The sequence below is a fragment of the Eptesicus fuscus genome, chromosome 6 (genome assembly GCF_027574615.1).
Source record: "Eptesicus fuscus isolate TK198812 chromosome 6, DD_ASM_mEF_20220401, whole genome shotgun sequence".
Taxonomy (NCBI): Eukaryota; Metazoa; Chordata; class Mammalia; order Chiroptera; family Vespertilionidae; genus Eptesicus; species Eptesicus fuscus.
Window position 1 is genome coordinate 103228369 of NC_072478.1, and position 14673 is coordinate 103243041.

At 53.3% G+C, this 14673-nt stretch overlaps 1 protein-coding gene across 1 annotated transcript in view; it reads right to left on the reverse strand.

Moving 5' to 3' along the window:
- SH3PXD2B (SH3 and PX domains 2B) overlaps positions 1–14673 on the reverse strand; it is an 89184-nt gene that overhangs the window by 36164 nt on the left and 38347 nt on the right. Inside the window, exons 3-4 of the mRNA XM_008147608.3 lie at positions 9305–9380; positions 4728–4804 (exon numbers count right to left, since the gene is read on the reverse strand). Of these exons, the coding sequence (XP_008145830.1) occupies positions 4728–4804; positions 9305–9380 (153 nt within the window). The remainder of the gene's footprint in view (positions 1–4727; positions 4805–9304; positions 9381–14673) is intronic.

Sequence of the window (14673 nt, forward strand, 5' to 3'; positions counted from 1 at the left end):
GAATGAAGGCAGCGGTGACAGACCGGGCTGGCTTAAGTCAGCCGACAGCGAGGACATTAACAGCTACCAAATGCTACGGAAAAGCCGGTGCAGACTGCGCAGACCTTGTGACAAAAGGGACAGTTTCCAGCTCCTTCCAGGAGGGCAGTTCCTTTGCAGCCAAGCCCAGGGAATTTGGCCAAACCCAAATCCCAAAATATCGGCCCTGCCTCTTACCCAGCATCCTCAGCCGGGGGCGGTCACGTCCACGTGGCTCCCAGAACCAGCAGTTTCTTCCCTGCGCTTGGTCCGGGCGAATTCGTGATCTCTGCTGGGCCCCAGCCTGGGTCCGATGCAGGCAGCTGCTGCCATCCCTCACCGCTTCCGGATCCTACATTTCCTTTCCCAAATCAAATGCCCGGAGCCCCTGCCGCCCTGGGTGAGGGGACGGGGGCTCTGGAAAGAAGCTGGGTGGGCTGGGGGAGAAGCAGAAGCGTGCACGCTGGGCTCAGAGACCAGTTTCGGGGGAAGGTACCGGCGGGAGCTTCCCAGCTGGCCAAGGTGACCCAAGGTCCAAAGCAGAAAAGCTGGGAACTTGGCTCTGAGACTGGGGGACAGGAGTAGTGTCTGCACCTGAGTGCCTGTCCCTGTCCCTCTCCCCCACCCTCAGCCCCTTTCTAAGGAGAGCGGAGCCTGAGCGCATCTGCCTCTATGAAATTCATGCTTAAATATTCTGGCCTCTTGAATTTTTACTTTCTAGAGAGGCCACGAGTGGTATGTGAGGGCTAAGGCCTAAAAGGCCCAATTCATCGCCCAAACCCGCCAATACTGTTACTGTGAGTCACTGTGTTGGGCCTCTGTGTCCTCCTCTACGCAACGGAACAATAAAACCTACCTGTCAAGGTTCCGGAGAGAGGAAACGAGGTCGTGTCTGGCAAAGAGCAGACAGGCAATCGAGAGTGATTTTCTACCCTCCCACGACGCCTCTGGCCACGAGAGGGGCTCGATCCCCTCACGGCCCCTCTTCACATTTTTACATTTATTATTATTATTTATTTAAAAAATTTTTTTGGTAAGGGATTATAAATTTATTAGGTCGTCTGGGAAAGCAGATGGGCTGAGCCCCAATTTAAGTATAATTTATGTACCATAAAAATCAGCCGACATAAGCACACTAAATTCAGCGATCTTTAGTAAATTACAGAGTTGAGCAACCATCACCACAGTCTAGTTTTAGGTCCTTCCAGCACCTCAGAAACTTGCCCCAACCTAATTCGCATCGGGTCTCCACATCCACCGCCCAGCCCAGGAAACCACTGGCCTGCTCTCGGCTCTCCCATTTTGCCTTCTCTGCACATTTCACACACATGAAATCATGCACTATGCACTCTTCTGCATCTGGCTCTTTCCACCGAGCGTCCTGTTTTTTTGAGACCCACCCATGTTGCAACATTTATCAGTATTTCCCTGCGTTTTATCTAGTCACCTAATGATGGACATCCGGATTGCTTCCGATTGTGGGTTGTTAGGAATTAATACTGCTGTGAACATCTGCATCCGAGTCTCCGTGTGGAGATAAGCTTTTCATTCTCTTGACTATACACCTAGGAGTGGTTGTGTGATAAATTTTCCTTTTGAAGGAACCGCCAAGCTGTTTTCCTAAGTGGCTTCCCACCGCGGTTCCAGCAGCACGAAGGCTCCGGGTTCTGCGCTTCCGTCCCTCTCGGTCTTGTCTGTCCTGCCGATTACGGCCGGCCTAGTGGCGGTGCAGGTATCTCCTTATGGTTTTATGTTGCGTTGCCCTAATGACTAATGATGCTGAACACCTTTTCATGTGCTTATTCACCACTGGAGAGCGTCCTTCTATTCAAATCTTTTGTCCGTTTGTAAGCTGGGTTGTCTTTTTACTACTGAGTTGCAAGAGTTCGTTATATAGTCTCAATGCAAGTCCCCTATCAGATCCAGGATTGATAAACATTTTCTCCTAACTTGTGGCACATCTTTTCATTTGCTTCCTGGTATCGAAGTACAGAAGTTTGTAAGTTTATCCATTTTTGTCTTTTGGTGTCACTTCTAAGAACTCTTTGCCTAAACCAGTGATGGGCAACCTTTTGAGCTTGGTGTGTCAAACTTCGCCAAAAAACTGAGCATAACTCGGGTAGTGTGTCACTTTAAGGAAAAAACTAACTCCAAGACTCGAGTCGCAAATGTTTCATCCTCAGGAGCAGCAAATGTTTCATCCTCGGCATGCGGCCGCGTGTCATCAGAAATGGCTATGCGTGTCAGTGCTGACACGCGTGTCATAGGTTCGCCATCACTGGCCTAAACTAAGGTCACGAAGGTTTTCTCCTATGTTTCCTCCCAGAGGTTTTATAGTTTTAGCTCTTATGTTTAGGTCTGTGACCCACTTTTGAGTTGATGCTGTCTGCATGATGTGAGGGAAAGGTCCAACTTACTGCTTTTTTGCATCTGGATATCACATTAACCCACACTGTTAAGATTATTCTTTCCTATTGAATTTCATGGTACCTTTGCTGCAAACCAGTTGCCTATAAATTTGTAAGAATTTAGACTCTCAGTTCTGTTCCACTGACCTGTATGCCTACCCTTCTGACAGCACCACACTGTCTTGATCACTATAGCTTTTTTTTTTTTAAAATATATCTTTATTGATTTCAGAGAGGAAGGGAGAGGGAAAGAGAGATAGAAACATCAATGATGAGGGAGAATCATTGACTGCCTGCCTCCTGCACGCCCCCCCACTGGGGATCTAGCCTGTGATCCAGGCATGTGCCCTTGACTGGAATCGAAGCCGGGACCCTTCAGCCCACAGGCTGATGCTCTATCCACTGAACCAAACCAGCTAGGACGATCATTATAGCTTTGTAGGACATTTAGAAAATGGGAAGCACACGCCCTCTAATTTTGTTCTTCTTTTTTCAAAATTGTTTTTGCTATTTTGGGTCCCTTGCATTTCCCCATACACTTTAGGATCAATTTGTTAATTTCTACAAAAAATGTCTACTAGGATTTTTTTTTACAGAGATTGTATTGACTCTGTAGAGCAATTGGGGGAGAAATGCTATTTTAACACTACTGAGACTTCTATCCCATAATATGGCATGTCTCTCCATTCATTCAGAGCTTCTTTTGCTCAGCAATGTTCTATAATTTCATGTACATACCTCGCACTTCTTTTGTTAATTTATTCCTAAGTAGTCTATTCTTTTCGATGTTATTGTGAGTAGAATTATTTTCTTTTTTAAAAAATTGTTTTTATTGATTTCAGAGAGAGGAAGGGAGAGGGAGAAAGGGATAGAAACATCAATGATGAGAGAGAATCAATGATGATGAGCTGCCTCCTGCACACCCCCACTGGGGATGAAGCCTGCAACCTGGGCACGTGCTCTGATCAGGAATCAAACCGTGACCTCCTGGTTCCTGGGTCGACACTCAACCACTGAGCCACACCAACTGGGATAGAATTATTTCCTTAGTTTCATTTCTGGGTTGTTCGTTACTACTGTATAGACATACAATTGATTTTTGTATAGTGATCTTATATCCTGTGATCTTGCTAAGTGGGTTTATTAGTTCTGATAGCATTTCAGTGGATTCCTTATGGTTTCCTACAACAGAATCATGCCATCTGTGGATCAGGGCATTTTTACTTATTCCTTTCCAACCTGTATGCCTTTTATTTATTTTTCTTTGTGTGTGTGTGTGTGTGTGTGTGTGCCCTTGACCAGTATCGAACCTGGGACCCTTCAGTCCGCAGGCCAATGCTCTATCCACTGAGCCAAACCAGCTAGGGCTATTTATTTTTCTTGCCTGCTCACCCGGGCTAGAACTTCAGAGTGGAACAGAAGTGACAAGAGCAAAAGCACTTATTTTATTCCTGATCTCAGGGGGAGAGAGCATTTGCTGCTCCATTTTCAAGACATTTCTTGCTATTCCTACTTACCCTTTCCCCATCACAACTGCTGGTGATTTTAAGTTAGAGAAATAAATACTAAAGATAAGGGAAGCTAAGCAAACTAAAAAAATATGCTTCTCTCCTGACCACAGCCTCAATTCCAACAAAATATAACCAAAACCCAAACCCCTTGTTCTTTAAAACATTCAAGCGATTGGACGCCAGCTGCCATATGCAACAACAGGGGCAGGCTCAATAGCTTTTGGGTCATTCATGCACAGAGGGATACTATGCAGCCACTAAATGTAGGCTCAAGAAGATTTTTAATTGCATGGGAAATTCTTATCCTATATAATAAATGGCTAATATGCAAATTGTCCCCTTGACCAGGAGTTCGACTGGGAGTTCGACCAGGGGGCGGGGCTGGCTGGCCAACTGTGTGGGGCCTCTCCCCTCGGCTGGCCCGGCCTGATCGGCCCCAATGGGGGCGGGCTGGCTGGACCCCACCCGTGCATGAATTCGTACACCGGACCTCTAGTATTACAGTATTAAAGGAAAGAGAAAGAGCAACAAAAACAACACCGATGGGATGGTCTCAACACCATAAAGAAACACATGCAGGAGAGAAAAGAAGGAAAATATGCACAAACCTTCATCCTTGTTGCCTCTTGAGTTGAAAGATCATGGACGGTTGTTTTTTTCTAATTTCTCTACATTTCTTTCAGCTGTACAGATTTTCACAACAAGCATCTTACAGCCAGGAAAGGAAAAGAAACAGAGCTGCCCACAGGGCAGACGCAGGCAGGGGGCCGCGGGCCGCTCTCAGGCTTACCTTGCAGTATTCATCGATGGGTATCAGGCGTTTGACGGCCACATCCCGGATGTGGCTTCGTCGGAAGAGGATTTTGCCTGCAGAGAAGGAGAGCACACAGCATTGGCAGGGGGCGGCGGCCAGCTCGCAGCATGGGAGGTGTGACGTGCACGCCTCTGGTAGGCCTGAGTGGTACCCAAATCCCTGGCTGTCCTCACTACCCCCTGTTGGATACCCACGGGGCCTGATGACCCCAGGCGTGGTCCCCCAAAGCCCGGCTCACAGTTCTAGTGCAAAGGCTGGAGGGGTGGGCCCCGGGGGAACGTTCCGATGAGTTAAAGGAGGCAGGGACCGACCGTGGAGGGAAGGCGCTCCTGCCTGGTGGAGGTGGAGAAGGAAGGTAGACCGTAGGGTCTGAGGTCCTCTGTCCAACGCCGGGCTTCTCAGGCTGCCTGGGCAGTGCAGCAAAGCGCAGCTAAGCCCTGACCCAACAGTTCAGGCTCCCTTCCTCCTCCTGCCTCCTCCGCCTTCTTCCTGCTCTCGGCTGTGTGCCCAGCACGCCTCACGATTCTGCCCCTTCCCTCTGCCTGGAATATCCAACCTCACCCGCCATCCCCGCGGGGAAACTTGGGTCCACTTCTCTGGGTGACAGCTCCTGCCATTTCTGATTGCACACACCACCCTCTTCCTACTCGTCCTCTTCCCTACCAGGCACGGGCCCTGCACAAACAGGTGGAGGGCCTCTGTCCGTTTTGTGTCCTCACCGTGGGGCTGACAGCTAAGGACAGAGGCGCAGGCTCCGCCAGGGTCCCCGGGAGGGGGGTGTGTGGCAGTGACAAAGGCCTCCCCCCTCCCCCCCCGGGCAGCGGCCGTGGGACAGGCGTCTCTGGGCACCTGTCAGGTGTGCGGCCAACGAGGGAGACGGGGAGCCCCGCGTCTGTGGTGCTGCCGTGGGAGACGGGCAGCCGCATCGCTTCACGGAGACAATCTCCATTACAACCCAGCGCAGGGCTTGGCCCTCACGAGAGGGCCGTGACTTTCTGTGTGTTTTTTTCCCCAAACCGTTTAGATGATACTGCGACACACTCTGCACCGAGCTCTGTTTCTTTTCTTCTGTTTTCCTTGTGTGTGTTTTCTGTTACTCCTCACCTGAGGACATTTTTCCATTGGTTTTTAGAGAGAGTGGAAGGGAGGGGGAGAGACACAGAGAGAGAGAAACATTGATCTGAGAAGAGACCCATGGATTGGTTGCCTCCCGCATGAGCCCTGACCAGGGCCAGGGATGGAGCCTGCAACCTAGGTATGTGCCCTCGACTGGAATCGAACCCGGGACCCTTCCGTCCGCAGGTCGGCGCGCTATCCACTGAGCCAAACGGGCCAGGGCCCCAGCTCTGTTTCTTAAGACCTGCCACCCGCTGGCTAAGTCGCCGTGGATGGGCAGCGGAGCTGGAGTTCCTGCTCGGGGTGCGCTATCCACTGAGCCATACAGGCCAGGGCCCCAGCTCTGTTTTTAAGACCTGCCACCCGCTGGCTAAGTCGCCGTGGATGGGCAGCGGAGCTGGAGTTCCTGCTCGGCCGAGCACAGGGCCGGGCCGTGAGCAGCAGCCCGTCGTGGCTGGTACCTCCCGGGTGAACGGCTGATGGGGCCGGAGCCCTTGTCTGCATCTGATGTGAAGCGTTTCTGGGCTGAGGGCTGAGTCACGGGGAAGAGGGCGCACGCGCACCCCTCCCTCGCTGCGGGCCAGCCCGCCTGGGGCGGAGGGGGGTGCTGGGGCGGAGAACAGCCTTTTGTTTTCCACGGTGGAGGAGGCCAGACTGTAATTTTTAATTTTCAAGCTGCGGCCTCCGCCAAGTTGGCTGGCCCAGCTCTGGCCGGGGAGGAGGCCTGAGCAGGCGGCTCCCCCTCCCCCGGCCTTTGTGCTCACAGGAGACTTGCTTTGTTCTGCTGACGTGGCGGGCTTGGCAGAAAAGTGACCCTAGGAGAGGGGACGCTCCCCCCCAGGCCCCTGCCCTCGGCCTCCGCGGGGAGGAAACGCTGAGGGGCGTCCTGGGCCCGGCGGGACCTCTCCAAGCTGCAGTGGGTGCCGTGAGCAGGGACGCTGGGCCGCGTCCCTGAGAACAGCATTTTCATGAATTTGTGGGTGGAAGAGAATTACGTAATCATGAAAGCTTCCAGGGGCTTGGGGGAGGGTGGGCTCAAGCTCTTCCCCGTCCTGGGAAGTTTTTCCAGAGCTGGGTTTGCCTTTCATCCGACAGTAAGACTTACACCTCACCGCTCTGGAGGAAAACCTACATTTAAATTTTGTTGTTGTTGTTGTTAATCCTCACCCGAGGATGTTTTTCCATTGATTTTGAGAGAGAGTGGAAGGGAGGGGGAGAGACAGAGAGAGAGCAACATCAGTGGGAGAGACGCATCGATTGGCTGCCTCCTGCATGTGCCGGGCCAGGGCCGGGGATCGAGCCTGCAACCAAGATACGTGCCCATGACCGGGATGGAACCTGGGATCCTTCAGTCCACGGGCCAACGCTCTCTCCACTGAGCCACACTGGCGAGGGCGAGAAAAACCCACATTTAGAGCCCAGTTCAATGTGAGTATTCAGGCTGAGCATTTAAGCAACGCCTCCAAGATATGAAATACCAAGAGATTCCAAAGGAATGTCACGGGACCCTGTTTCTGCCTTTACTGAGAACCTACTGTGTGTCCGGGAGAGAGGCCTGTGAGGCAGGGATCATGTCCCGTTTTACGGATGGGACAGCGAGGCCCAGCGGGGACCGGGGTGGGTGTCGTCCGCCTGTCACAGGGCCGGAGCCCGGACTCTTGGCTGCTGCAGCTGGCACTCCGGGTTTTCTCCAATAGGAAAGAAAATTCCAGTGTGATTGCACACTCTCCCCACGGAAGAACTAAAACACTCGCTGTTTTAGGCAAATGATCCTCCCAGCGGACGGGGTCTGGCAAACGCCTCTGCCCAGTCTCTAAACCCACTCACCATGACGGCATCTGGGAGAGCCCACTCCTGTGCCCACGGCAGGACCCTGGAGTGGGGGAGGGGAGCCTGGGCGCCTGAGTGACCTGGGAGCCTCCCCCACTGTGGGGCCTGCTCCCTCTTCTGCAAAATGAGAAAGATCGGAAGGGTCCTTTCCGCTCGACGTACTGGTGATTTGGGGTGGTGTCACCTTGCTGAAGATCTGTACCTCAGAATGACGGTACGTGCCCGATCGCTGCCGGTCTGTGCCAGGCACTCACCTACCCTCGCAACAACTCTGCTATTGCAGTGCCACGATCATCTCCTGAGTGCAAACGAAACTTTGTGTGCTGAAGTCATTCACCCAAGATAGCACAGGGGAGGAGCCTCGGTGTGTGCGGCTGAGAAACGGGCACGCAGTGCCCACCCTGCCAGGTTGTTCTGAGGACTGAGTGACGTAATGAATGGAAAGCGCTCAGCCCAGCGCCTGGCACACAGCAGACATCCAACCCGTGGTAGCTACTGAGACCATGACACTGGCTTGGGTACAACCTACTTCCTTTTCTCTTGTTAATCCTCACCCGAGGACACGCCCATCGATTTTTACAGAGAGTGGAAGAGAGAAGGAAAGACAGAGAAAAACATCGATGTGAGAGAGACACATCAATGGGTTGCCTCCTGCACATGCCCCGACCCGGGCCCGGGCCAGGGAGGAGCCTGCAACTGAGGTACGTGCCCCTGTCCGGAATCGAACCCGGGACCCTTCAGTCTGCAGGCTGACGCTCTATCCACTGAGCCAAACCAGCTGGGAATATAACCTACTTTCTGAGCTGAGGCCTGATGCTACTGCTTTGGTAAGGAATGTTTTTAGGAGGGAAGGGACATGAACGCCTTCACTACGTTAACTCCTCCACAGTGCCTGGAGTGGTGCCTGGCTCTCAGAAAGTCCGTGGCAGGTAGGCAGGTGGAATTTCTATAATGCCCCCTCCCCTCAAGATGGCCCAGCCGGACCCCTGAGCCGGTGACTATGATGGGATCGCTTCAGGCCACGGTTTCTTTACAAGATTACCCTGCATTAGCCAGGAGGGTACGACATGCCATCACATGAGTCCCTCAAAGCAGGCAGCTCCCTCTGCGGGGGCCAGCGGGGCAGCCGGAGACATTTAAAGCCCAAGAAAGACTCGGTGCTTCGCTGCCGGCCTGAGGATGGAGGGGCCACAGAGGGGGGATGCAGGCAGCCTGGCTGACGCGAGCAAGGAAACCGGCATCTCATCTCAGTCCTGGAGCGGCAGGAACTGCATTCTGCCCCAGATCCTCCGGATGAGAGCTGGGCCCAGCCACGACCTTGATGTTGCCTTGTGAGACCCTAAAACAGAGTACCCAGCGGAGGCCTCTGGAACTTCCGACCAAAAGAACTGGGAGATAATAAATGGGTGCCACTGTAAGCTGCTAAACGGGTGGCAATTTGTTACGGAGCAACAGAAAAATGATACAGTAGCCATAAGAGATGCCACTCGTTATAAAACTTGACACGCCTAATCATTCCCATTTTAGAGGTAGGAGAAACTGAGGCTCCCAGAGGTGAAGTGTCTGGTTACGAGCCGAGAGATCCGAGAGCAATGAGTCCCACCTACCTGGCAGGAAGGGGATGATCCGCTGTTTGGGGTCCTTCTGTCCTCCTTCCATGGGAAATTTGTCCAACATCTGCATCTGTCAAGGGAGAAAAATACCGAAAGATATGACGCGTGCACCTCTGACATTGGAGGGAATTACCTGACACGTGCGGCCGGACATCCTAAAGCTCGCTTCGCTCAGCTCTTCAGAGGCCACACTAACGGTAAGTCCGTGTCCATGGGACCGAGGGTTTCCGTGAAGCAATTCCTCACGCCCACAGCTGCCCAACCGGTGAAGGCCCAGAGCTGGGAGTGGCCACTCTAGGTTCTCCCAGGGGTCTCCAGCCTCAGGGCCTGAACTGTGACAACACCCCCAGAAGTCCACGGATGGCAGGCCGTCCTGTTTCCTAAGAACTGCTGGATGGTGATAAGGACCGAACCACTGAGACCCAATCGTGACACCCCCGTCCCCCTGAGCGTTCCCCAGGATGGCTGTGCACACAGCTCTGTGCCCGGCCTGCTGGCCCGCGGCCTACAGCAATGAAAGAGGCGGCTGAGAGGAAACGGACCGTTCCAGGGTGGTGTCGGAAGCGCGGCGAGAGAAAGGCGTGGGCTGCCGTCGGGCAGGGGAGGAGCGGGAACAGAGGTCCCGAAACGAAAACCTCTCAGAGTGCAAGAGACGCCTCTCTGACCTTGGGAGGACTGAACGGGAATCTACAAAACCGCAGAGACCTGCTGCTCGGGGTCCCGGGGAAGTGATACCAACGTGCAGGGCGACTTTTATTTTATTTTTTTAAAAATATATATTTTATTGATTTTTTTACAGAGAGGAAGGAAGAGGGATAGAGAGATAGAAACATCGATGAGAGAGAGAAGCATCGATCAGCGGCCTCCTGCACAGCTCCTACTGGGGATGTGCCTGCAACCAAGGTACATGCCCTTGACCGGAATCGAACCCGGGACCCTTCAGTCCCCAGCCTGACGCTCTATCCACTGAGCCAAACCAGCTAGGGCTGCAGGGTCATGAGCGCTGCCGTCAGGTATCTGGTCCTTCTCCTGAGCACCTGGCAGATGTGAACGTCCCACCCCCTCGAAGTGGGATGTAGTCAAGTAAACGTGAGCAGCCGAGACGTGCCACTCGGGGTGGAAGAGCCATGAACGGAGCGTGACTCACCACGGTCCGTCTCCTTCTGCCCTGGTGACGGGCCACACTCCAGACAGCGGCTTTTCCGCCTGTGAGGGTCCTGGAATAAGGATCCCAACAACCTTTGATGGACAGGTCGCCCGCGTGAGAAATAAACCCTCATTCCACAGCGAGGCTGTTTATCGCAGCAGCCTATCCTGACCCAACCTGACCGGTCCATGCGCCCAGGATTCCAGCCGAGGGAGAGCTGCCTGGCACTCCAGACGTGTCGCTCTGGCGGGATGGAAGGAGCTTCGAGGAGCCTGGGAGGAATAAGCACAGCTACTGTGCAGGCATCCGGGGGAGGGGGGAGAGGGCCTGAGGCACATGAGAAACATGTGTATGTGCCAGGCGTGGAGCAGACTCTGCAGACACGTTCTCGCACTAAATCTTCCGAACACTCCTTCAAGCTGGACACGGCTATCCAGGAACCCGAAGCCCAGAGAAGTGAGGAAATGTTCCGTGAGCCTGGAGCCAGGAGGCGGGGCCAGAGGCTGCACCATCTGCTTCCCTGCCGTCCCTCCACCTCGGAGATGCTACGAAGACACCCCATCAGGACCGCTCCTCCGCGGGGGAAGGGGGCCATTTACCCAGGCTGGCGCTCCTCCGCCCCCTCCTGGGATGTGCGCCCCTGGGGAGGGGCTCGGGCTCAGCTTGGCCAGCACCGTGGAGGGCTGCCCGCCGCGGCTGTGGTTTCATTGGTGGCTTTCTGTCGGCCCCTCCTCTGTGCTGCGTGGTGATGGGGAAATGCTCGGTCCACGTCATCCGGCAACCGGTGATGCCACAGCGGGCCTGGCTGGAAAAGGCAGGCTTCCCTGTTTGAACCCAGGAGCGTTTCAACACCAGCACACAGTGGGCACTCACTAAAAACCGACTAAAGCAATGAATGCCACGGAGTAAAATTGGGGTTGGGGGGCAGCTTCAGGAGATGTTTGCCAAGGACCCCTGATTAATAATAACATTCATATTACTAATCCTGAATAATAATGAGCAATCCCTACTGACATGTGACCGGCAGCTGACTGTGAACAAGCCTTCTTCTACACGTGGCTCTACCTGACCTTGGTCAGAACCCTGTGAAATAAATGTATGATCCCCATGTCACAGACGGGGAGACTGGGGAGCAGAGGGGGACAGTGAACCGCCTCAGGTCACACAGCCCAGTGGGAACCTAGCCAGTTCGAGTACCTTAATCTCAACGCCATTCTCTTTCCCCAGCGTCACTCCCTTAAACAGTTTGGGAGTCACGTGAACATGAAAAATTGGCTTGAAATAAGGCAAGCATACTGTTCCGCGCACAGGTGAGCAGCAGGGTGATGAAGCGGTCTCCGCTGGAGTGTTTGAAGGATTTGTCTCACACCATCTTCTTTCCCTTCTCAGTTTTACTGACGACGATGTCTGCCAACAGTGAGCATCGTGAGAGCGAACTTGTGCTCTCACGCCTTGTCCCGACTTGCTTTCTCCCACAGAAGCGTGGCCTGAAGGGCGGAAGTGTTACTTGTTAATCTGAGGCCGCAGACCTGGGTTAACGCTGCAGCGTCCAACCACAGACACTCTGCCCCTGGGGCCAGACAGCCCCGAGCTTCAGCCGGTGCCTCCTCATGCCAGCGTGTCCTTGGCCGGATCCCATCCGCAGAGGGTGGCACACAGCCCACTGGCAGGGTGCTGTGGCAGTGAATGCGGGAGGCGGGGGGCGGGGGGGGATGTTGGGGAGGGGAGGGGAGCTCTCCGGGACATCCTAGGTGAAGAAGAAATCTACCTTGCGCTCTGCCCATAATACATCCACATTTTTTAATTGCATGTGTTGGGGTGACACTGGTTAATAAAATGATACCGGTTTCAGGTGTATAATTCTATAATGCATCGCCTGTATATTGTGCAGAATGAATTTCTTCTTTGGGAAGTTACTTGGGAACAAGTTTTGAGTGGTTTGTGAGGGTTTTTTATTGTTAAGTATACAAAACATAAAATTCATGACCTCAACCATCTTACGCGTTAAGTGATGTTAAGTCCATTCACATTGTTACGCGGCCATCGGCACCATCATCTCCAGAGCCTCTTCCTCACTCCAATCTGAAGCTCTATGCCCGTGAAACCCAGGCCCTGGCAGCCACCATTCCACTCTGTCGCTGGACATCTATTCTAGGTCGCGAGCGAGGGGGATCCCACAGCGTTTGTTCTTTGTGACTAGCCTGTTTCTCTTAGCGTGTTTTCGAGGCTCATCCATGTTGTATCACGTGTTGGGGTTTCCTTCCCTTTTAAGGCTGAAGAACATTCCACGATGAGGCTGTGTTTTAAGACTGGCAAAACTCAGGCCACCTGAGCCCCCTCCGTGGCCGTCCCATAGAACTGTCTGCCGTGACGGACATGTCCTCCATCGGCCGTCCCTGACGGCACCACCCGTCCCCAGTGGCGACTGAGCACGTGAAATGCGGCTCCTGTGACCGAGGAACTCAACCGTTAATTTCACTGACTTCACACCTGCCTTCATTTAGCCTCCCGTGGTAGCCCTGGTGAACAGGGCTGGGCTGGACACTGACACCCATCCTCTCTGTGCGCCACACCCGGTCTTACTTCCTTTGCTTTATCATCCGACCACTGTCACACGCAGCTGCGGGCTGCTGGGAGCCACGTGGTCCTCAGAGCAGGCGTGGCAACGCCCCTGGACCTCTCTCCATCCGTGGGGGGTTGTCTGTGGACATTCCGTCCCCTCGAGGAGCTGATCTAACGGTGGGCATGCCCTGGTGTCCTGTGCCAGGGTGCACCCCTCCAGTCCGTCCACTTCTCTCATCCTTCCTGCCCCGCCCCAGGCCAGGTCAGCATTTTCTCAGCCCGACCCCCTCCACCACCTCCTCATTGGTCCATGGTCGGTGCTTGGTAGATATTTGTGCAAAAAAGGAATGAATCAATGAATGAGCAAATGAATGAAAAGAGGGGGCTCACGGATGTGACAGCCACTGTCTAAGAGCAGAGACATTACATCCCAGGAGGCGGCAACAGGACCTGGTTGGGGCTCAGACAGACCAGGCAGCATTCCTAGTTTACACATAAGGAACTGCTCACTGTGGGAAGAGACCACTGCCATGTTTTCTCAGCTACACGTCATCAACATGGCAACGGCTCTTCACTGGGGAGGGGAAAAACATTCCATTAAGCGTGTGCAACACCCCAATTTCAGAAGATAACGTCTGGCGAAAGACTGTGTCGGAGGGTCCGGCAAAGGCAGTATTTGGAGAAATATGGTTGGTGCCCCCTGAGCAGGGGTTGGCTAGGGTCTTGCCGGGAAGCTGCGTGGGGGAGTGAGAGTCTTCAGGTCTGCCAGCCCTCTGCCTGCCTCCAGAAAAGATGGGAGGACACATTCCCTGCCCTTTGGCTTCCGCGGTGGAGCATGGGGGCTTCGGGCAGGCAGTCCCCAGAGCTCACAAGTGCACTTGGGTTGTCAAAGTCGCGTGAGCGAGACAGGTCAGTCCTATCTCAATCAAAACAGGAAACAAATGATGTTTACAGCGCAGCTTGGGACAGCCTCTCCCGTCTCCAGATCTCAGTCCCTCCTCTGGGGAGAAATGAAGGAGCAGATGAAGATGCTGCTGCAGCACAGCGGAGGCTCTGTGAATGGATGAGTCCAGGACAGCGACTTTCAAGCGGCGTGCCCCAACAATTTTTAAAACATACAATACCTGACTGTTTAGTCAGGGACACTGACCTCTTTTCCCTTAGATTGTCCAATAAAAAAAAATTACAACAGCCCGGCCCGTGTGGCTCAGTGGTTGAGCATCGACTGATGAACCAGGAGGTCACGGTTCCATTCTCAGTCAGGGAACATGCCTGGGTTGAGGGCTTGATCCCCAGTGGGGGATGTGCAGGAGGCAGCCAATCAGTAATTCTGTCTCATCATGGATATTTCTATCTCTCTCTCCATCTCCCTTCCTCTCTGAAAACAATATATATATGTATTTTACAAATAAGTATATATACATATACATATGTATATACACTGAGTGGCCAGATTATTATGACCACCTGACGTTTGTAGGCATCGTATGGGATATGGAAGCCGAAGGCCTGTTCGAACACCTTTGCTGTCTGCAGTTACCAAGATAAAACATCTCCAATTCGCACAGGAACACAAGGATTGGACAGTCGAGCATTGGAAAAAAGTCATGTGGTCCGATGAATCACGTTTCCAGTTGCATCATACAGATGGCAG